This window comes from Pezoporus occidentalis, unplaced genomic scaffold (genome assembly GCF_034315485.1).
Source record: "Pezoporus occidentalis ecotype Australia unplaced genomic scaffold, CSIRO_AGI_Poc_V1 ctg213, whole genome shotgun sequence".
Taxonomy (NCBI): Eukaryota; Metazoa; Chordata; class Aves; order Psittaciformes; family Psittacidae; genus Pezoporus; species Pezoporus occidentalis.
In genome coordinates, this window is record NW_026913997.1 from 523,996 (window position 1) to 547,834 (window position 23,839).

The following is a 23,839-nucleotide window of genomic DNA, read 5'->3' on the forward strand; positions in this document are numbered from 1 at the left end:
CAGGAGAGGAGTGTACTCAATTAAATGTGCTGTAGTTAGGACTGCTCTTCAAAAATCAAAATCTTATGTGCTAATGACTAACAGCATCTAGCTGAATGGACAATGAAAGTCATAAAGCTGTTTGCATCATTTGGTGAAATGCCACTCAAGTCAGGTGGGTTGTCTTTGATTTTACCTGCCAAAAACATATCACAGGTGTGGGGTTTTTCAAAGGAAACTGGTGTCGTGGTTTAAACCCAGTCAGGCAACTCGTTCACTCACTCCCCCCCTTTCTTGCCCTCCCCCTGCTCCCGGAGGGATGGAGAGGAGAATCGAAAAGAATGCAACTCCCACGGGTTGAGATAAGAACAGTTTAGTAACTAAGGTATAACACAGATCACTACTGCTACCACCAATGATAATAATGATAAAGGAAATAACAAGGGAAGAGAATACATCATCTCACCACCAGCCAACCGATAACTCGCCCCCCCCCAGCCCGACCAAGCTCCGACCGATACCTCCTCCAACCCCGCAGTCTCCCAGCCCTTCCGGCTAACTCCAGTTACATCCTGGGCATGACGTGCTGTGGTATGGAATACCTCTTTGGTCAGTTTGGGTCAGGTGTCCTGTCTCTGCTTCCTCCTGGCTCCCCTCCTCCCTGGCAGAGCATGAGGCTCACAAAGTCCTTGGCCAAACCAAAACATCATTGTTATCAGCTCCGTTCCCGAGCTGAAAGTCAAAACATTGCACTGCACCAGCTACCAAGAAGGGGAAAAATGACTGCTACTGCTGAACCCAGGACAACTGGACATTGCACTTTTCACCTTATAGCTCAAATAATTTACAGGAGTACACCAAAGAAAGTGTTGTTGTCCGTACACTGAGTACTACCCCATCAATAACTCCTAAAAATCTTACCCATAGTTGACTTTCATATATGAAAGTCAACAATGGTTGTCACTTCCTTATTCAGCATCTTGAAAGCAACTGCCTGTCTGTATATCTACTAAAAATTCAGAGATGCATCTATGTTGAAAACTTGAACTGAATTTTCTTGAACTGAATTTTCCCTCTCTCTGCAGGCTACCATCTGTTGAATCATGCCATGCATGAAACTCTATACACAGATTAAGCCAGAGTGAATACAGAAAGATGTTTTTTTCTGTTTTGTAAGGTCATTAGTAGATATTCATCTCAGTGACAACAGTATGTGCCTGATACTGCACTATAAATATTTTTTCTATGCATATTTCAGTTTATAAAGCCAAACCCATTTAGGCTTAACTGGCTTCATATGCAAGAAATCACATTTGCTGGCAAAGATAAAACACTGATTAAGGTCCTGATCTTGCAAAGCACCAAAAGCCTTCAATTCTTAGTCCTTTTCACAGATGACAAGGTCCAAGCTTTCAGGTTTAATCTGTCAAAAACTATCCTCAAGTGCAACTCCACTCATGTGAATCACATTTATGACCATCAGACAAAGCTTAAATTCTCAAGGAAGGAATTATATAATGGAGCATGAGAGTTCATACTAAATCTGACAATGAAAACCTCTAATGGCAACTGAACAGCAGCAATCAGAGAATTATTATCAGGGAAAGCCAGAAACTACATCTTTAATCACACTTTCTGTAAGAAAACTAGAAACCAGTCACCTCCATCCATAAAACCTTCTTCTATGTACAGTTAAAAGAGTGCCTGAAGTTAACAGCGACATGCAACAAAAGATCAAGCTGAAACTGGATTCTTAAATATGCCCTTTAAGAATAAATAGGCTTTGTCCACTTCCCTTAACATCAGATTATATATATTATATACAGATTATATGTAAGTTAGTTTTAATATAGTCTATATATTTTCAAAATAAGCTCCTTTACATTTACTTAACACTTTACAGTACTCACCTTGCTTCTTCCAGGCAAAGTATAAATCCTTACCTTTTTCTCTTCTCCTTACTACAGCACATGGGAAATGAGTGGTTTTTAACTGAAACTGTAGGTTCATTTTTTGCATTACCACACATTGGGATATACAGGATTAATTTATTCCCAAAGTCAGGGCAGGAATAACAAGGGCAACGAATCAACTAATTTTTATAACCTTTCAAGGACTACTGACACATTAGTGATGGAGTAAGTGATGAGTGACTTGAAATACAACTGAAGACTAAACAGTTTGACATTAACTCTGAATGACTGCTAGACAAAGGTGGCAGATCTCTCAAAGAGAGTTTGACCAGACCTTGAAACAAAGCTCTGAAGCATGGGATTTGCTTGCCTGGAAATTGGATACCTACCAGAGGGAGAGCAATGGAGTCCTGGATGCTGCTGGGCAGAGAGACAGGAAACACTGCCAATGCAGGCATTTGTAAAAGCTTTGTTCTTCCCAAGGGGTAACCGCCAGCTAAGCATAGTCAGTTTAACTGCTCTCCTGTAGCATCTTCACCCCACAGCAGTACCTCTCTTACACTAAAGTGGCAAAATATGCAAGAAGTGGGTAACACTCAGGCCTAGCTGAAAATTCTTCTGTACAAAAGGAGCTCCAAGATGGTCAGATCTGGCCATTCTCTGGAACTGTTTGTCCCTCAAACAGCGTAAGATGCAACATACATCTTGATGAGCTTTCCTAGGAAAGAAGGCCTACCAGGATCAATTGGCACTTTCAGTAACCCCCTCCAGTTATAATTTATGAACCTGTGTATCCAATATCAGCATATATTAAAAGGTTATATTAAACATATCCACCAATAAAGTGTAGTTTCAGAGTCCTAGTATGTGTGTTTCTCGTGTTTTTAAGTGGCACTGGTTTTATCTACACCAGTCACATCCTTAACATACGGTATTTAAAACTAAGCTTATAACACTCCTCCATTAATTCAGATTCCTATAGTCACTGATAAATGACATAGCTGAAGGAGCCAAGAACTTTATAAAAAATTTACAGAAGGAATTCTAACACTGTGCTTAATGCAAAACTAATTCATAATCTATTACTTACATGAAATAAATCAATAGATGAATTAATGCGAGTACTTTTCAATCCAGTTGTCAGGAATCTGGAGTAACTGGTTTTTCCCAAATTATTTTGAAAATAACTACAAGGCACATTGGTTTGACCATAGAAACCAGCTAAGCAAATGTCTTCAATAAAGAAAGTCAAAATGAAAGCCAACCTCCTTCAAACAAATGTAAAACCAAGCTAACACAAGGCAATTTTATGGCAAATTGAAATATTACAAACTCAGAAGTGTACATTGTCTTCCATTATCCAGTGTTTGTATTTGTTATCTTCCCATCTGCTGGAACAGCCACTTGCATCAATAAGGCAGGATAGCGAAAACACTGCTTTCTATCCTAAGGATTATAAATGTTCTCTTGCCAAAACCACTTGCAGTGGAAAACTACTGACACCACAGATGAAGGTGTCCTCCCTGCAGCTATGTTTGTCTCATTTTCAGGCCAGGCAGGGGGATCTCAAAAACTTAACAACACACAATTAACTGAAAAGTTTGGCTGTTCTGGCAACACTTTGTCACAGCTTGAACTTCTTTCAGACACAAATGTCATGCTACAAGATTCTAGGTTTTGGTTTATTTTTTTAGCAGGGAAGTAATTCTTCTTAAAACAAATACCACCAGTGTATTTTCATGTAGTGAGTGTATCTTTTAAGGTACCTGTTGCATTCAATGAAAATGCATAGAGAAAGCACCTTCTAGTCATGCCTTCTAACTTTTGCAGTAAAGAGAAGGTATTGTATTGTCCACACACTGATTTTTAAGCAAAATTTACTAGTTCACAACTGAGGAAGGGAAAGTACCAAATCCTGTGTTGGGGAAAAAGTATCTTTGCATGTGGGTCTGGATCCAGAAAGAAAAGAAAGATTAAGACTGAAATGAAGTACCTGGAAGGAAAGCTTCTGAAGCCCCTTGCTTTGTTATAATTATGTTTTAAATGACTGTAAGCCTCACCCCATATTTTAAGATACAATTCCTGCATTAGACTGCCTTCACTTTTCATTATCCCACTCAAGAGATGACTTTTCCCTAAATATAAAGCAAATGAAATATTTCAGGGCAGCTTTTTCCCCACGTTTTTGCTTACCGCAACTACCAACATCAGACATTCACAAACTAGTGCCAATCCCAGATGCAGGCCAAGAGGAATTCAAGTTCTCTTCTATAATCCTACTTATTGTTGACCATGAATTTTGCTTTGTTATACATATTATTTAAGCCTATATCTCCAATTGGAATTTCACTGACATTTCAACATGTACAGGTATGGCTCTTCCAGAGCTTCATAGCCATAGCTGGCCCTTTTGTTTATTTCTGAAGAGAACAGAAATCACCACACCACTAAGATATTTAGGTGATATCATAAAAATCACCAAAATCCCCACTGGTTGATGACAAATAGCACAATGCCAGCCTCCTGGAAGCCTAAGCCAAAGAGCCTAAGCCATGGAGCCAGCTGGGTAAAGACCAACTCTTCTACACAAAAAGTCAAGCCTACAGTTTCCAGACAAAATAAGAAGTAACCACAACTTAGACTGTAATGCCTAGTAACTAGTCAGTAGATGTGAACAGCACTGTTCATATATGAAAGTATAGAGAGGAACTTACATTGCTGGAACAGGAAGGGGAAAAAAACGGTGAGTGATTAATCAGGCTTTTCTGGAATATAATGAAGTTATTACTTTGCATGTGTTCTATAACGGAAACCAGAGAAATCTTCTCAGAATAAAGTATCTTAACATTTTATAATCTCTCTATCTAATGTTAGTCACTATTTTGAGTGTATTTAAAGCAGCTTCTGTGAAACCTTTTTTTCTTTGTAATCTTGTCTGACCTGAAATGGAGAGCCTCTGAACTCCGTTACCCTAGAAACCTTAGCATAAACCTAGATCCTATCTAAATTGCCCTATATAACTTTGCATCAGGGGCTTTTGCTTTGTTTTTGTAATGCTGTTGTGGATGCATGCTGTAGGTCTAACAAAAAGCCAAGCAGCCTGTGAAAAGCAGCCAACAGAAATAAATACAGTGACCTTTGATAGCCAGCATTTTAAATATGCTAAGTACCTCTAGAATAAGGTCATTCATCTCATAACTAGGACTCTGTAAATTAGAACAAAACTAGGCCAACATGGGGAATTCAGCCAGGGGAGTTAATCTTTTTGAACCAAAAGTAGGGTTTTCTTCTTTCTCCTGACTTTTTATTCTTTATTTTGTGCTTTCTGAGTTCTTTAAATATGAGACTTTATGGCAACCCATAAAACTCATCAAGATTCAACTTCCCTCACCATCCCACAAGCAGTGGAGAGTCAACCTGCTCATCTTCCTGAACAGTTCTCACTTCCCAAGGAGGTCGTGGTACCCTGTTGCTATGCAGAAAGAAAACTGGTGTGTCTCACAGTCCCTTCAGACTGGGTCCAATACTTTGCTCAGCCTTACCACAGGACTCCAGAGCCTGACCATTCTTCCCATAGCAAGATGCTGATTCCTCTTAATTAGAGGATAAAATGTCTGAAAAACTCCAATAACATCAATATTACTTGGAACGACCATTTTTAAAACACTCATGTACAGAGCAAAAGCTGGGTCAGTATTGAACAAGATAACTTCATGGGTCTAACAGGATGCTACAAGTGTTTGTTAAATTCTACAGTCTTCTATCACTTCAAAAGAAGAAGAAGGTTTTTAATCTAAATCCCAGTGAAGGTTTGGGTTGTTGTGTTGTTTTTTTTTTTTTTGTTTGGAGTAGGATTTTTTCATTGTTTTGTTTTGGTTTTTAAGTTAAAAAGAATAATGGAGAGAATGGACCTCTTCCTTCCTTCTCACTGGGACAAAAAGCTTAAAACTCTACGTGTACGCCTCAGGGTAAGCACAGGTATGGCACCTCTACTAGAAAGCCCCCTCTCCAAATTTCATCATGCCTTGCCACTTTCAAGTGACAAGAATTGGTCCTAAAAGAGGAAATGAGAAGCCCATTCTAGGCAGATTTAAGCTGAAATCAAAATAAACCTGTATTTCAGACTTGACAATTTCACATTTCATGCAACACTGCCTGATGAGCAGAGCAAAAACTCAGAAATAACATTTCTCCCTTCCATGCAGTCTCAGTGGCACATCTTTCTGTGTTTTTATAGATGTGTTATCTGCATTCTCCACACATTTTGCTCTGGAGCTAAAAAGATGCTTCAACAAAACTTGATGGACAACACTGTTCAACAAGTGGTACCAACACTAGAAAATTCAGACAGTACAAAACCAGAAATAGTTAGGAAAAAGCATGTTTGCTTTCACATAGTATGCTGTGTCTCTCACATACATTTTCCTTCTCATAATCCTTAGGAATACACTGGAAAAGAATACATCCCTCTGTACAAAGCAGTCTCTCAACAAGAAAATAGATCACATTTTAGCTCCACAAAGCAATGAACAGAGGAAGACATGAGTATGGTACTAAAATTATCAAACCTACACATATAACTAAAACATTCTTTAAAATACAAAATCTGTGAAAAACTGAGGATGAATTTAGCTATGTAGAGCATTTTTCACAGTTAGGTTTCACTTCTTGCATTTAAAAATGAAAAACCAAAAGTTACTGCAGATGATTATCCTGATGACATTATAGTGAGTTAATGTCTAATAAAATATGCAGTCTTTTCTACAAAGTATTTGTTCATTTATCACTTCCCTCCCTTTTTAAATAATAAAAAACACAATTCTGGGGGAAAAAAGAAATCACATGCACTTGAAATACAACCAAAAAAAAAAAATAAAATAAAATCAGTTCTTCTGAATAAGATGATTCTGTCTTTCTCCCCTATGGCTTTCCACTTTTGAAAATGTAACAACTATTTTCATAACCATTTAGTAGGCCAACCTCTCCACTGAAGTTGAAGTGCACTAGAAGAAGCTCCATCTACTACTCCCTAGCGTAAGCCAATCATCTGCTAACCACGCAGCAATAAAGGCAGTGACTCTGATTACTGTCAGTCTTGTGACCAACTGCACTACCCCATGTCTGGGTGAATGTGTACAGTGGTGTGTCAGGCTTTTAACAAGAACAGGATCTAGTAAGTTTGGTGGGATTCCTGGGGAACCACTGCAGATCTAGCCATGCAGGAAAACCACACTCAAAAGCACAGAACTGCTTTCTAACAATACAAGCTAATAAGAGCACATTAATTAAACAAATTAATGAATGGAGAAGCAAAACAGCTTCCAGTGTGTCATCTTCAATTCCTTTTATATTGGATTTATTCTACAAAATTAATTTGAAGTGAAAATGCACCTGGATCACTTCTGTCTTTTGCCAGATCTCTCTGTACTAATACCTGAGCTCAGAATGATGCTCATTTCTAGAATTTCACCTTCTCTCCATTTACAAAATTAACCACCATTTTTCTCCCCCTCAAAACACTGATCCAATTGGTGACAGTTAATTGTACACCCAACATTAACAAAAAAAGCCACATTACTGTATTTTTAGTTATGCTATGGGGTTTTATTAAATAAGTGCAAAATATTTGCCTTTTTCTGTTCCTAGCTCCTTGAAAACTGATGCTTTACTAGAAGACATGGAGGGACGCTGAAGGTCCAGCAGTAGGCTGGCACAGCCCTAGTGCTGTCTTACATTATTGAGTACAATTGACGCTGCCTTCAGGAGGCAGTGCCAAAGCAAATTTGTAAGTGAAATGATTTCCATTCTAAAAGCTGAACAGAAAGGATAACCTCAAGCAACTACGTTGAATATTAATAATGTGTTTGAGAATGGTGCTTTTGTTTTTAAATATATTCACCCACAAACATCCCTCTCCTGAGAAAACAAGAAGTGAGTGTCCTCAGCTTCCAAAGGAGTAAGTGGAAACTGGGCATACTTCATGGCAATTATTACAAAGAACTTAAAATCCTGCAATCCTGTAAGGTTTAACTTAACTATGTCTATAAAATTTAGGAAAATTAGAAGTTTTCAGGTTGTACTCATATGACTTTTTTAAATTTTTTTTTTTATTTTTAAAAGATGCTGAGTACTAGAAAGAGTTTCTCAATAAACCTAAATCAAAGATAGACAAGCAGGCCTACCAGGCTGAGTATATCCTTACCTCTCCGCTGTATAAAATCATGCAACTCCATCATTCAGAATGATGAAAACACAAATCTGTAGGGAAAGACTCTGCTCAAATCTGTTTTAAATCAGTAACAAAATTCTCACCAGTACTCATGGATTTCAAGTGGCAGTGGAGACAAAAGCTAACGTGGATGAGCTCCTTCCATCATTTAACACGAAAATAGGAAACTCAACACACTCAAACACTCTGGTATTACACAGTAGCATGATGGGGGCTTTAAGCCCCAAAAGGCATAAATTTGGCTGTTTCTTATTTGGCCAATTCTTATCCTGTGGTAACTTAACATTATTTTGTACTTCAGTGGCTCAACACACTGAAAGTAGGAATATTATTAATCATGAAAGTAGGATAAAAATCACTTATAGCCTACAATAAGAATCAATGAGAATTTTACAGAGAGATGCTGTATTTGAGCATCTTGAATACCAAGCATGAAGTGCTGTGAACCACGAAAAAAAGAAACAATGGGAAGGGGTGTCAAAACTTTATTCAGATGAAGCTCTCAGTGTATTTAAAATGAGTGTTTAAGCTCAATTTAGCAGTCTGTGTATTTTACAGCACAGATCACACTTCAGTTGCTAATGCTGTTGGGAGGATTAATTTCTGTTTATTATGGAGACACTCCATTTAGGCAGCTTAAATGTTAGCACATACCCACAGTTCACTCCAGGAGAGACTGCCGCTCATGCAGCAGCTCTAATATATATAACCATGTAAGCACTGGAACAGCACAAGACAACACTGTCCAGTTTGTGGAGCTACAGGAACACTGGAAAAAAATATCAGACAAAAAAAGAATGAGAATTGGAAACTGCATCTACACAGCATGTAACATTAAGTGATGCAGAGATGGAACATCTTGGAAAAAGCTGGCACAGCAAATATCTCTCCAAAATTCTACTGAGACCAGATTTCATTGCACCAAGTTTAGACCCAGCAGGGACAAAATTCCAGCAGTCAGACCTGTCTCCACCAGTTTCTGCTATACCTGCTTTTGACAGGTTGAGTTGACAGTTCCTTTCTTCATGAGTAATTAGGTTCAGAGAAGCAGTGCAATTTTGAAACAAATAAACCTATCAGTCCCACTTAGTGAGCACCAGTTAAATTCAGAGAGTAATTTAGTGCACATGAACTGGATTCCTTGAGAAGGCAACTAACCCCCATGTATCACTAAAGCTACCCTCTAGCTGCACTTCAGTTCCTAGTGTGGACACATAAAGACTGTCCTTTGGACAGCTCCAAACAACACACACAGTAGGAACATTTGGATCTAAGGACGTGATTAAATATAACAGAATGGAAAATCCCAACTCAAAGATGCTGCTGATGGTCCAGCCATTTTGTCCTACTGATCCACTTCTGAGCCACATTATTTGCTAATGCACACACTGCCCACAGGCCCTTCCACACCAGGCTAAAAGCTCTTTCCAGCTCTGTCCTATGAAATATCCCAGACAGCACAAAAAAGCACACAAAAGAGTCTCTTCAGAGGATTTCCTTCTACAAGAATTCTTCATAAACAGAAACTCTCACTTATTCAGAATTTATACCATTTTAGTTCTACAAAATCAAAGACACATAAAACTTTTCACAACTGTTAAGAAACTACTTGTCAGAAAACCTGCACGAACATTGGACAATAAGCATGTCAGGTCATATGAAGCACACAGTATTGCAAACTTTCCAGTATGTGAGCCAGCCACCAGCAGAGGCACACTCTGTATGCACACATATTCCAGCAGGTCACTGTAGAAACGGATCTACATTGATTAGAATCATGTTTTTACATAGTTCACTGCACTAAGAAAAACAAAGAGAAATTTCAAATAATTCTCAGTGGTCTTACCTCAACTTTGTCTTCAGACTAATCATGCAGTGTGCCAGAACATGAATCAGAAAAGGAAATACGAAGTGGCAAAACATCAAGAAACACAGAGAAATGTTACAATATTACAACTACAGAAATATTTCTGACTTACCTATGTGATAAAGTCCTATCCAGTCAGTCGGGTCTACTTCTTCCTTAATATCCCAGAAAATGATGAGGTTCTGAGATTGCCCCAAGGTGTATTCGTACATACTGGCTGTCAAACTAGACCTGCTATCTGAGGTCACTAAGTCTGTGTCACTGTTGGCACGCTGCAAGTTCATGTTTTCAGCCATGGGGCCCTGAGATGCCAAACTCTGCAGGTTCTCTGGGCTCAGAGTATACCGTAGCTGCGGGTTGCGGCGGCGCACAAAAAGCAGATGTTCTCGGGCTGAACTGGCCATCTCTTCTCTACTTCTGTCAGTTTACGTGAAAAAGTTGTTGTTCAGAGATCTATAGTGAAGAAGAAAAATAAGGAAGTATTAAAGTCAGACAAGTTACTCAGTCAAATATTAAACGGAGATGTGCTAGTGCAAAAATGTTCCTAAATGTTCCTAAAATGGACTGAGTATAATCTTTTAATTCATTACTGTATCACTTCAGTTAACTACACACCATGAAATAACATTTATAAGCCAAAAAGCAACAGAAAGGAAAACATCCAAGACCATCTATCAAGCAAGAAGAGCCACAGTAATAACACTAATTTAAGTCTCATAGTAGCTTGAGGACTGAAGAGATAATGAATTCAGCATCCACCAAAGATATCACAGCAGTATATAATGTAATTTCACCTAGATATGTTAGTTTCCAACAAAATGCTCTATGCACTGTATGTTTAGAATCAGTGTTGATACTAACAAGGCTGGACATATATCAGTAGAAATATGGTATCACTGCTATAAAATCACCTTGTAAGGATTTTATTTTTTAAGATACAAAACATAGCTTCTGAAATCCTCTATACCATACAAAACCACATGAGACCACTGACTGGGGTACTTTAGACTATGGATATATATCAGCTTCTCTATGCCATCAGATGTTGTTCTTTTCCATAAATCATAAAACAAAGGCCTCATAAATTCAACAGCTTTTCTCTAGCCCTGCAGACTAGTAGGTGGTCTTCACCAAACGGCCATGATAATAACATCACACCATACCTTCAGAAGCAGAACTCGCATCTCTTTATCCATAGCTAAAAGTATTGCCATTTGAAAATAAGCCCTCACATTACAACTTGAGATAAACCATCAGAAATGAAATACAAAAACAGTGAAACATTAAAAGAGGAACAGCTCCTAGGAGCACAGAATGGTGAGAGGGAACCTCTTGCAACAAAAGGAGCATAAAAATTTCCTTCTCTAAACTACGTGACCTTGACCAAAACAGTTTGCCTTTTTCAAAAGCTACAGTTTATATTAACTGTTTCTTTATTTTACAGAAGAAATAAAATGGTCCTCATCAAGCAAAACCATTTGTCTTCAGGAGAAAATGAATCTTCTGGTAATGTGTTTTTCAGTCAAAACTGTGAAAATGAGATTCTGTACTTTATTTCCCTGGAATAGGAATCATGTATTTCCTCCAAATCCAAATCAAACCAAAGCAGTCCTCCTGTCCAGAAACAACTTCAGAGTTCACCATGAAGAAATTGTGTCCTGAGCTCTTTACACTCCTCACACAATTTGAAAGTAGTACTTCAATGTTTCTGCCTAGATCCCAACTTAAGCAGCAACAACATTATTCCATTATCGTATCTTCTCTGAAGTATATATACTACAGGAAAGATTTCCTTATTTTTATACATACTAATAACCACATATAAGAAAAATGTGTGTACTAAAAAAAGCAAAGAGATACCTGTGTATTATTCTTGAGCTTTCTCCTTGGTCTCATAGCCTTCAGCTATCATATGCAAATCTATCTGTCCTCTTAAAATAACCTCAGCACTGTCAGACAGTGCTGAGTGCCACCTGCTATTATGTTCCTTGTTTCAAGCAAGGAAGCCTATAATGCAGAATTAGGTAGAGCCTGTGAGAAGAGAATGGATTGGTTGGCCACTTCCATAGTATTATAATTGTAATTAGATCTACAGAACACTACCACCATCAATCAAATGACAACTGGTTTATTAAACAGAAACCTCTGCCTCTAGAGGTCAAAAACCATTTAATTATTGAGAATAAAAAACAAGTAGAGCACTTGGAGATCCCAACGACTGTGGATCAGAAGTCATGGGATTTTAACAAGAAAAAGAAAAGGGGGGTGTGAAATTCTCCTATTTTGAGGGCTTTTTTTTCCTATTCATTCCTCTTTCCCCACATCATGAACCTTCAAAACCTGCCTCTTTCCTTGACTTCTATTTCCTATTACTCATCTTTCTTTAGTTTTTAATAACAGTATATGTATTCTCCCAGTGCATCACAAATTCTTCTGCCATTTTTCAGCTTTTAAAATAGGATGTGTTTTGAGGTATTAAAAACTAACACAGGGGAAAAATACAAGTTCAACTCATCCAGTTGTATGCAACCCCTCACACACTGTACATGGCTCAGAATCAAATATTGCCGAAAAAGAAAGAAAAATTCAGTTCAGTAATTCTACATATGCAGAAGTGACACGGAGATTACCATATTTACCTCACAAAGTACATGACACAGTCTTTCCTGACATGAGCAATGTTTTGGCTGCATACACAAAACATGTTATTTTTGGTGCTGGACGTCAGCGGGGTTCACTATCTCCTTTCTCTGTCATGTTCCCGTGCACTCTGCCTCTGACACCAGTGCCAGTAACTAAAACAAAACTTTGGTATAACGGGCCTTAAATGAGAGTCAGAGAATTTAGTACCTTGTTTCTCTATGCAGTGTATTATTTACTAGATCTGAAAATCCTGGATGACTTTGAGAACAGAAGTCTCAAAGGGCAATGGACTGGGTACCACTGCCCTCTGCACAAGGAGATCTGGTGAGATTAATCCACAGACTGACATCTTGCCATTAAGTTGATTTTCTTCTATCCCACAACTAGAGGTCTATGTCATTTGGAACTACTATATCCAGTGGTTTTATGGCAGTAAAATCACTGCAAAATAAGTATCATGCAGCAGGGTTACTAGTTAAAGACAAAGTTTTAATAGGTGGGATAAAAAGCTTCCTTCAGCTGCAGAGCAGTACACTGTACCCAGGGCAGCACTGACATTTGTTGGAACATACTGAAAGTATATATGTGGCAAATGGACAAACTTATCCATGTTTAAGGACACATGAGAACTAACTTGTACTAGCTCAGACCACCTGACAGTTTGGGAGATGAGAACAGACTGAGAAAAAAGTTACAAATCACAAATCCAAGTGTTTTAAAGTCATTACTTAAACAATGATCCCAATAAATCACATAACTTAAAGCAATTGAAACTATTTGCAATGAACAAGCCAAACTAGCATGTAAATGAGCTCCTATCATAGAAAAAATGCCTCCAAAAATCCAGGACTTGTAAGCTTTTAGAATGTTTTCTAAATTCAGTGTAAAAGGTTATAAAGGGGCCCTAGTGTCAGACAGTACTCTGCTACATAGCATCCCACAGTAAGCTGGGAGTTTAATTAAGAAGATTTGTAAAGAGAGAAATATGAGATTCAAATTGTAGAAAGGGAAAACACGATTACCATAAACCCCAAACCATAAGGAGTGATGGAAGGGAAAAAAGAGCCTCTGCCTTCATTATAGGCAAGGGATGAAAACTTTGCACAGTGCCTTCTTGCCTACAAAAGGAACTGTTTTATCTGACATTTGGTTAACAATTCCTCATGTCCAGCATTAATCACATAACTAACAATACACTAATGCATACATCCTACCAGACCTGAAAATCAGAATTATCCTCCCACCTTCAATTCCTGCTAAGCACCACTGAGGCAGCATTTGGATCCAGACTATACTGTAAAGACAATACCCACGATTAGCTGTGTGCACCTGCCCTGCCATGAAGGCTTGGCTAATCAGGCTGAATGTGATGAGAGCTGCGACTTCACTGTGTATCAGACCAAGCTGGCAAGGCGTCTTATTTTGTGAAGGCAAGCTGAAACATGGAAACTGAATCAATAGCATAGGGAAAATACAGGCATTTGAGAAACCAGCAGATACTAATTTTAGCAAAGTATTTAGTTGAAAAGTGAAACCTGTACAAAAGCTGCTTATCTGTATCACAGGGTTTCCTTCAATACCTGACAAGAAGCTTAGAGAGAAATAGGACTGATTTCCTCTTAATCCCTAAATGGCTCAGGTTCAGGATTATTTCTGTCTAACTATACTCCTCAACAACTAATCATAGAGTGACCACAGCTCAGAAGAAGTTCCATTTAATATACAAAACACAGATAAGAAAAGTCTCCTTGCCCAGTCTTCTTCACTGAATGAGACTGAAAAGGAACATTAAACCATTTCTGATGTGCAGTCAAACATGCAGTAGTTTAAGAAAAGAATACATGAATGAATGTCCAGGAGTTTCAGCACAGGAATAACCAAAAAAAATCCCACCCTACCATGGCAAAACAAACCAGAGTTCACACACTGCCATGTTTATCTTGCTCATAACAGTGATTCATTTCTTGTTTATGTTAGTGATCTTTTATGTGGCTTACAGGTCTTGCTGACAACCTCTTCCCACAGGACTTACTTTAAACCAACAGTACAGGTCTGGCCCCGAGAGCATGAGTAGTCACCTACTGGACCAGACCTGCACCCTGAGAGGTGCAGGGAAGCAACAATTAACACGTATCACTGGGTGGCTGGATTCATGACACTGCAGTGCAACATCAAGTCACCACAAGAGGAGCAAGGTGAGGTGGGCAGTGCAGCACCCGCCAGCCATGGCTGGGCAGGGAGAGCGCTCTGCACCTCAGCATCTCTGTCACTGTACATCAGATGGGCAGATGGTCCAGACCAGCTGGTCCCCATGTTTTCTCTGCACTCGCAGAACCATTTAAGTTGGAAAAGACCTTTAAGATCCAGTCCAACCATAAACCTAAGACTGCCCAGTCTACCACTAAACCATGTCTCTAAGCACATGCCTTTTAAATACCTCCAGGAGTGGTGAGTCCACCACTTCCCTGGTCAGCCTGTTGATGTGCCTGACAACCCTTCTACTGAAGAAATTTTTCCTATTAGGCAAACTGAACCTGGTCCCCTGGGGTAACTTGAGGCCATTTTCTCTTGTTCCATTGCTTCTTGTTTGGGAGAATAGAACATCACCCACCTCGACCCATCCTCCTTTCAGGTAGTTGCAGGGAGCAATAAGGTCTCCCCTGAGCCTCCTTTTCTTCAAGCTAAGCAGCCCCAGTTCCCTCAGCCACTCCTCATAGGATCTGTTCTCCAGACTGTTCACAACCTTTGCTGCTCTCCTTTAGACACATTCAGATGATGCTTGGTATCTCCCTCAAATGCTATTCCTATGCAGATATAAGCAATCCATATAATTATACAGGCAGAATTAAGAATAAGAAGAACAGAAAACATTCTGGTTTCCCAACTATACAAATTGCTTTGTTCAGTACAAAGATCTATAAATGCTACAATAAAGGGCTCAAACTGATCAGCTCTGAGCTGTACATGGCTGAGAAAACAAAATGCTTCTTTAATAAATTTGGAATATGAGCATTTTTCTCCCTGAAGAACCGAAACCTAGCCTATTTTCTAGGATAAGGTATGACTACAATCCATTTGCAGCTATCTATTTGCTGTCTTCAAACCTGTAAGAAACTCTGACAAAAGCAGATCAATCAGAACTCACTGTCAGCTGCCAGACCTGGCTAAGAAGCTGGGTGATGGTTAACCATATGGTGAACTCATAAGCTTAACCAGCCTGTATTTATCCTCCTTTCAGCACTAAAGGGCTGCCAAGCTCCTTTTAGAGCTGCTGTGTATTTACCTCTCCCAGCAGGACAGAGGGGCACCTCAACTGCTACTTACTCAGCAAGTTCATCAGTAACTGATTTTGCCCGAGACAAAGAGATGAGCTCCACAGCTCTTTAAAGTTCCTTCCAGGCCTATATTCTAGTAATTCTATGACTATTTGGAGACACAGATTTGGTCTGTTTAAAAGCAAAACAAATAAAGCTGACATGAAGCATCCTTTTCTACACAGACAGAAATAAGAGAAAAGCTTCTCCTTTCTGCCCAGATGCCCTTTTCTTGTTATTCCTCCTGGGAAATTTCCAAGAATTTCTACTCATCAGGTTTTCTGTGACACACAATATGGAATTTCTCTCAAAAAGTACTTTAATGTATGATTATTAAGATTCTTCTCTGTTAACTAACATTTTATCAGATTCCAGTTAAGCTAGAATGTTTGGAGGCTTCCTATTCAGCCATTCAGGTAAAAACGAATGTAAAAGCTGTCACAGTATTCAAGAGCCAAGAAAAATCACCTATTTGGGTTCTCTATTTTTCTCCACTGTTTACCAAGTGGAGGGTGATAAGGCCTCTCTACTTACATGACCACGGCTGTATCGTACATCTTTAGGATGATTCAGTATCACCTTGTATCATGTAGTGGAAATTAAGTATTTTTCCACTAGACCATAAAGTTCAGTACTTCAAAATTATAACCACCATTATACTACTTAGCTGCACAGTTCAGAGCATCAACATCAGGCAAGAACTGATGAGATCCTTCATCCAAAATATAGCCATAACTGTTCAATATTGCTACATAAACTGCCTGAGTGCTCACAAGGTCTGCATGTTTTAAGTAACAGATTCTGCAAGTATATCACACAAACAAGCCCAGTGATGGATATGCTGGAGGAAAAAAGTGATCATTCTAAACCTAGAGAATTTGCGATTGAATTAAAAGCACAAGAGAGAAATTTCATAAAATTGAAAAATTACATCATTACACCTCTGACACCATTTTCTTTTTAATTACAAGGATACTAAAGATAGAGAGATTAAAAGGGAAACATGTCTCTGTTTTATGCCCAGTTCCTCCAATCTGCACATTTGACAGTAAATTTGTATTCACTGCTTTTCCTTGAATAACCAGGTTTGGGTATTTCTTTCACTTGGGGTGCTCTTGAAAAGATACTAAAAATGATAGGAAACTACCATCATAACTGACACAGGACTTAGATACAGTTTAAGTACTTAAATGTTCTTTAATTTATTTTTTCCAAAATGAAGTAAAATTCATCTTTACTTTAATTCAGCTTTAAGCTAATTGGATGTAACTGTCTTGAAATATAAGTTTTTCTATCCAGAAGTGCAAAGAGACAAGTTAAATTCAGGAACACTTTCATTTTTCTGCTGATTTTCTTACTTTCTCCTCAAAGCCCCCTAGACTTTCATTATAGGACAATTTCTGGACACTCTTAGAAGCAGCTTAGCCCAAAGCAATGATGATGAAAGAATTTAATAAACTTGCTAGTTTTCAAAAAGTAATCTATATGTGCAGGATAGTTTAATCAGGTTTCCTTTATAATCAAGGAAATTGCCACAGAAGTCGATGAAAGCATCTTGAAAAATGCAGCATTTTGTAAATCTTCTAAGAGAAGTGTTTTGACTTCTCCATTCAACCCATCTCCATGTGAATGCCAGATTACATTACATGCCCTACGCCAGGCAGGCACTGTGCTAGGCAGTTGGCCTCCCCAGGGAAGAGTCAGAGGCTCCTCCAGAAAGCAATTCAGAGAACCAAAATCACTCCCTCTCTTGACCTGTGGAGGAAGATGAAGCAACCTGAGACTAAGCAAAAGAGGTCAGAATTTTGTCTAGATGCCCTTTTCCTTTCCTGTCCTTCTGAGTCATACCTAAACCACTGGCAAAACAACAAAAAAGTAAGCTGTGCTGAGAATACCCTGCCTTTGATCTGCTAACTCATCCTCTGAACTCACTGCCAGGAAAACACAACTAGCACCAGAATTTACTTCTGGAAACTGTATTCAGATGGTTTAAGGTGAAGCTAAAAATCACTGTGGTGGAATTTCACAGAGATGCTGCCATGGGGGGGGAAGGAATGAGAGAGAACGTGCACACGCATATTCTAGTCTCCTTTGGATTCAAATATGGTGACACAGCTCAGATGTTAAACATCAGCTCAGATTACAAAACCACCATATACCAGCTGAAAATCTTCCCTAAGGGAGAAAACGTATCATTCAGCATAAATATGTATTTTTAAAAATCAGTCTATGCAACACATTATTTGGTCAGAGAATAGCTCAGTTAATTCAGAATGTGAATATTTTAGACCCTTTCAATGCAGTTTTGTGCAGTTCCATTGTAAAGCCAGCCCTGCACACTTTTGTAGCTGAAACACTCATTACCTTAGCTGCTTGTGCAAGGCCTACATCCTTCCATCAGGCAAAAGTTACTGCTCAAGCCTGTTATGAAGACCAACAGTCTGAAGGGGTCTTGGATAACCTGTCTGAATGTGCACTGAAGAGATTATGGAGGATTCACACAATCCTTTCTGCCGCAGCTGCCAGGCTATGGGATCCAGCTGCCCTGCAGATGTACCTTAGTATTGCCCTGCAGATATGCAAGCTGTCAATGGCTTAAAACTCATCCCTGTCTTTCACCAGAAGCAGCAATGTAAGATCTGCACAGAAATTTACAAGTTAAACATACCAGATAGCTCCTATCCCTAGACTGCTCACATGAAGAAACAAGCTTGACTGGAAATTCTAGTGCAATTTCATAGCCAAGAGGCTATTATATGCTCCATATGTGTTACACGGCCATGGCCTGTGTATGTATTATATGGCCCCTTAACCTCTTCCTGGAGTGGCTTTAACCAAGATTTCAGTAACCTTACCTGTAGCACCACTCTCAAAGAATTGAGTTCACAAATGAGGCACAGACTGAAGGTACAGACATGTAGCCATTAAACCCAGCATATCATGAAACTATGGCCTTGAATAATTCATGATACCATATTATTATTTATAAACTCTAACATGAGAATCCCCACTGCCAGAGGACTGGTTTTCAGTGTTCATGACACTGATGTAGCTGCTGCTAGTTGTTGTCAACTGGTTGATCTGAAGAATTTCCCTCAAAATACTTATGCAGTTGGTCTCAGTTTAGCCTTTTGCTATCAGGTCACATCTGATAGCCTTTTGCTATCAGGTCATCATCTAAGATATAGCCCCCTTCAAATGGCTATACCAGAAAAACAGAATGTAATCTCTGTGAGAAACGATTTTGTTACAGGATGGAAAAATGTGTATTTAATTATTGTGTGAATAAGCTGCAATATATGCGTATGTGAAAGCCTGCAAGAACATACTAACGACAAGAATGGGTACTCCATCTAACTCTCCTTAAAGTCCCTCCTGTCTTTAGGACTTCCAGAGTTCCCCCATTAAATGTCTTCTCCAAAGACTGTTTCACAACAGGGGGCAATAAAGATCAAAATATAGAACTTCTGCATAAAAGAACAATTTAGCACTTGTCTGTCCAGGAAAGTAAATAAACACATAACCAGAAGAAAGAGTTCAATGCCAAAAAGCCTGCCAAACAGAAAAGAAAATATGCATTTCTTTCAAAACAAAAAATTGCCAGGCCAAAGAAGCCGTAATTCAAAAAGCCATTTATAAAATGATACACTTGACAGAAAAAGTAATACAATTATTTACTGCTTACTATCACTTTAGTTCTGCAGTTTCATTCCAAGTCTCTGCAATCCATACCAATGCAGATAGTATTCAATGAGTGTCACATCCAGAAATGACAGCTGTACTTCAGCTATACTCAACAGAGCTGGATTTAAGTATTTATTTGGCAGTTATTAAAAGCTACTATATATACCACACAATAAGCAACTATATAAATCTATTTTTATTCAGTTTTAAACTGGAAATCCATTCTGTACTGATGGAAATCCCTGGAATATACCATGAATATGAATGAACCCTCATTGTTCTACTCATCCAAGTCCAAATCCAATACAATCATTCCCATTATCAAGCTCTGTTTTCTACGATGTAAATTTGATTTCACTCACTGAAATGGTATCAAACTACCACAGAACAGATACATCTCTCACACTGAGAGATTCCTGTGTTACCAGGAAACACAGGAGTGCTCTGCTCCTCTCAAAGCAGCACAGCTTTCAATTCACCATGATATTTATTCATTTGTTACAAAAGGGATATTATCAACTTGAAAAGTGGCATTTCTTTGTGTAAAACATACATTCATTGAATTCAAATTCAAGAATTCCATAGCCGAAATACATAAGCAGACTAAAAGTAGATTCCCCATTTTTACAAGTTCTAGCCTGGCTAAACTGACCGAGAACTGGGGGAGGAAGATGCCTAAAAAAGGCTCAGTTGGTCTCCTCAAAGAACAAAGTAAAATCAAAACCAACTCAAAATCTTGTGCACCTAAGTCTTATAAATAAACTATAGATACAATCAGTAGCTCAGGAAAACAGGAAACAATTGTTTTTAAAAACAATTTTGCTGGAGTGAACTTAACTGTCTGTCAGTACACACTCAAATTTCCATCCTCCTGCCCATTTTACCCTTCTGGTATTTCAATTAGGAACATTTTACCAGTTATAATGTCCCCAAAGAAAGTGCATTTCCATAAAGTTTTGAGAAGACTCTCTGGCTGAAGTGAAAAATCAGAACATTTTGGCTTGCCTACAGTTTAATAGAGCTGTTTTGCCTGAGAATATACTAAGCAATCCATTATAAAAGACATCCCTGAAAGAAGCAGAAGCAGTAGGAGACTTGTTAGTTGGGCCAGCTCAAAGGTAATGCTATTTGCTTGCTGACTGTGCAAGGTATGTCCTTAAGGAAGAGGTACCATTAGCAAAAATATTTCAATGCTATTATATTCTGCATAACAATATTCCTAGATTCTATAGGAATTATTCAGCTTTTCTTCAATTCCCTGTCTTCATAACACTTCAAACCACACAAGAACTCGGACCTAAATGGTAAAAATTAAGCCCCATACCTATACACACTTTTTTGGGCAAAACTTACAGCATTGCTCTACTACCACACTGTTAAAATGCAGCGCTGATTATGTCCACTATAGGAATTTACAAAAATTGCAGATAACCAAATAGCTATTAATGTAATCTTTACAGAAGTTACAGAGATAGAAAGCCCTGAAGACTTCTTTCTATACTAAACTTACTCTTTTAAGCTGCTTTCTTATAACTTGCACAAAAGAGCCCAGAATAAGGAAAAAAAAGAGCAGCTATTTGTCTGAATTCTGTTTGCACTGTTTGTCAGTATTATACATAGATGCTGATCTTCACCTTCAATAAATCTGCGCAGAATGTATATCAAGGTGTTGATGATACTGCCCTTCACACTTACAGTATGTATCACTTGTCATACTCAACACATTCTGGCTCTAAAACAAACCAGCTCTGTTGGTTGTCTTGCACAAATCAGAAAATAACAACAAGCAGTCATTTCCCAATTTAGCTAGTTGCTTTAAAGAAATGCAAACTCCAATTTTATATTCCACTTCAGATTGTCCCCAGAAATGTATTTTAGCTCAGAATTTCATGCTTGAACATTACAACAGAATTCCTACGTGACAACTGCTTTACTAGTTTTTTCAAAACATTTTAGCCTGATAACTCAATAAACAGAGTACTTCTTCATAAGAAATCAGATTAGTATCTAGTTACTCTCTTCTGGACAAATGCTCTTCCACAGCTGAGTGAATCAGATGAATTCATTTATATCAAAAGGTTATTAACAGATGATGCCTGCATTTACTATGATGTTGCAAAAACACTGGCAGGGCACAGACATACTCTATGCCATACAAAGTCCCTGTCTGCTTAATGTTAAACAGCTGCAGAGCAATTGTTGAAGCTGTCAGAGGTGAGAAGAACAACTCTAGGATGACAGTCTACTGCAGGGAGCAGCCTCAAAGCACTGAGACACACACTAAATTTCAAAGAGAAAACTAGAAGGGAAAAGGGAAACGTAGTAAAAGGTTTCTCTATTTAACAGTTCTCTGATTTACAGTTTACGATCTGTAATCACACTCAAGTGAACAGAAAAATAGTTAAGAGCCCTAAGGAACTCCACTATGACAGAAATGATATTCCCATGGTCACCCACATCACCTGCAAGCATATCCCAATACACGTTTGTCTGTGTCTGGTCCAAATTCTCTGTATGAGAAACTTGTCTGAGCTAGAACACAGACCACTCGGGAGCAAGAGGTACAAAAGCTATCACCACTCATGCTTCCTTGCCTTGTGAGTACACATTACAATTAATTATTTAGTTCAGTGATCACATGCTGCTTTTTTTTTTACTTGTGAGATTGTTACTGCAATTGCTGATTTCCTTGGCTTCTGCAGTAAATGAAGCAGAAATCCTTCAGCAGCTAAATGAACAATTAATGAAAAGACCACAATACTAACTAGGCTATATAAAGATGAGACCCATTGCGAATTAATTCTTTTACTATTAAATATACATGAGTCTTTAATAAGTAGAGCCAAAAATAGAGATGTATTACTGGATTTCTCCAGGCTGTACAATTTTCATTCATCTTCATCCTGCAGAGAAATGGGCCATTGCTAAATGGACTCTCACTGTGCATTTTCACATTGTCGTCATTGCCCCTAATTAATCATTGCACCCACAAAATAAAAGCCTCTGGGATTCAAGCATAAAGGATTCTGAAGGCCTCCACCCTCTGCCATAAGGTTTGAAGGAACCTGCAGCAGACTGTGTGGGTTTTCATAATCCTCTCACCCATCTACCAACACGCACTTGTCCTCAGCAGCGCAGTCCCCATCCCCAGTTTGCATGTTGAGAAAAAAGCCATCTGAAGTAAGACTCCTGCATCAGATAAAAACAGCAGCAGATGCAATCACTAGACTTAAATAAACTTGAAGTAACTATTTAAATCTTTACTTTCTGAGTATTTCATTTTTAAGAATACACATATTCTCCTCATTCCTTCCTCACACTACTCAGGAAAGAAGTCTAACATTAAGCCAAATGCAACAAATTCATATTTTCTCTTTCAACATTGATTTCCAACATCAAGTCACGTTATAGACTTAAATGAACAAAAGGTTTTAATAAAGACTGGGCTAATTCTGGCTGAGGGTGAGCACATTCAGGAGCGTCGCACGATTCTATATAAATCCATCCCAGGGCGTAGGTGCTGCAGCACCAGGAAACGGAAGAAGATTGAAATCAGTGTTTATAAATACAGCCAAGAAATCCTAGCACACATACCACCAAATATATAAACAGAAGCTAAGACAATCTCATCTGGAGGCCTAAAATTTCCTACACTTATTTACGTAAGGGAATTCTTTTCTTAAGACATTTTGTGTACCCATGTTTTTTAATACGACCTTGGTGCACTGAAATCCAAGCACATGTATTGAGGAAGGACTTGCTAATGCCATGTGACAAAAAGAAACAAGAACAAAGACATCATAGCATACTGCATCCTAGTATCACCTTGAATTGCTCCGAAATCTGACATTACTTTGGTTTGATTTGGAATTTTCTCTATTTCTCAATGCATAACAACAAAAAGTAATTTAATCCACACCAGAGATATTCCTTATTAAAAGCAATGACAAAATCAAAACACCTTAGAGCAGAGGTAACTTCCAACTTTTTATGGCTAAATATGCAGTTTTAAATCACAGTTATCAAAACAAAAATATAGATACAGTACAGTAAAAAAAAGGTGCAATAACATGACAGTGATTTTCATCGGAATGTTTTTGGCTTACTCTTTGGAAAATAATTTGGAATTTCAGCTTTTCATAGACATACGGCTACCTACAACTACTAATCCGGATTAAAATTCAGATTGGAATTTTACTTACTGGAAGTT

General features: G+C 38.4%; 2 protein-coding genes across 3 annotated transcripts in view; both read right to left on the reverse strand.

The window, feature by feature from the left end:
- HECW2 (HECT, C2 and WW domain containing E3 ubiquitin protein ligase 2) overlaps positions 1-23,839 on the reverse strand; it is a 176,703-nt gene that overhangs the window by 93,153 nt on the left and 59,711 nt on the right. For both annotated transcript variants that reach the window (XM_062619646.1, XM_062619645.1), the window contains exon 2: positions 10,101-10,441. In XM_062619646.1, the coding sequence (XP_062475630.1) occupies positions 10,101-10,392 (292 nt within the window). In that variant the 5' untranslated portion in view covers positions 10,393-10,441. The remainder of the gene's footprint in view (positions 1-10,100; positions 10,442-23,839) is intronic.
- Positions 9,281-23,839, reverse strand: part of PGAP1 (post-GPI attachment to proteins inositol deacylase 1) — a 160,839-nt gene continuing 146,280 nt past the window's right edge. Inside the window, exon 28 of the transcript XR_009965034.1 lies at positions 9,281-9,291. The gene's annotated coding sequence lies outside the window, so the exon portion shown is untranslated. The remainder of the gene's footprint in view (positions 9,292-23,839) is intronic.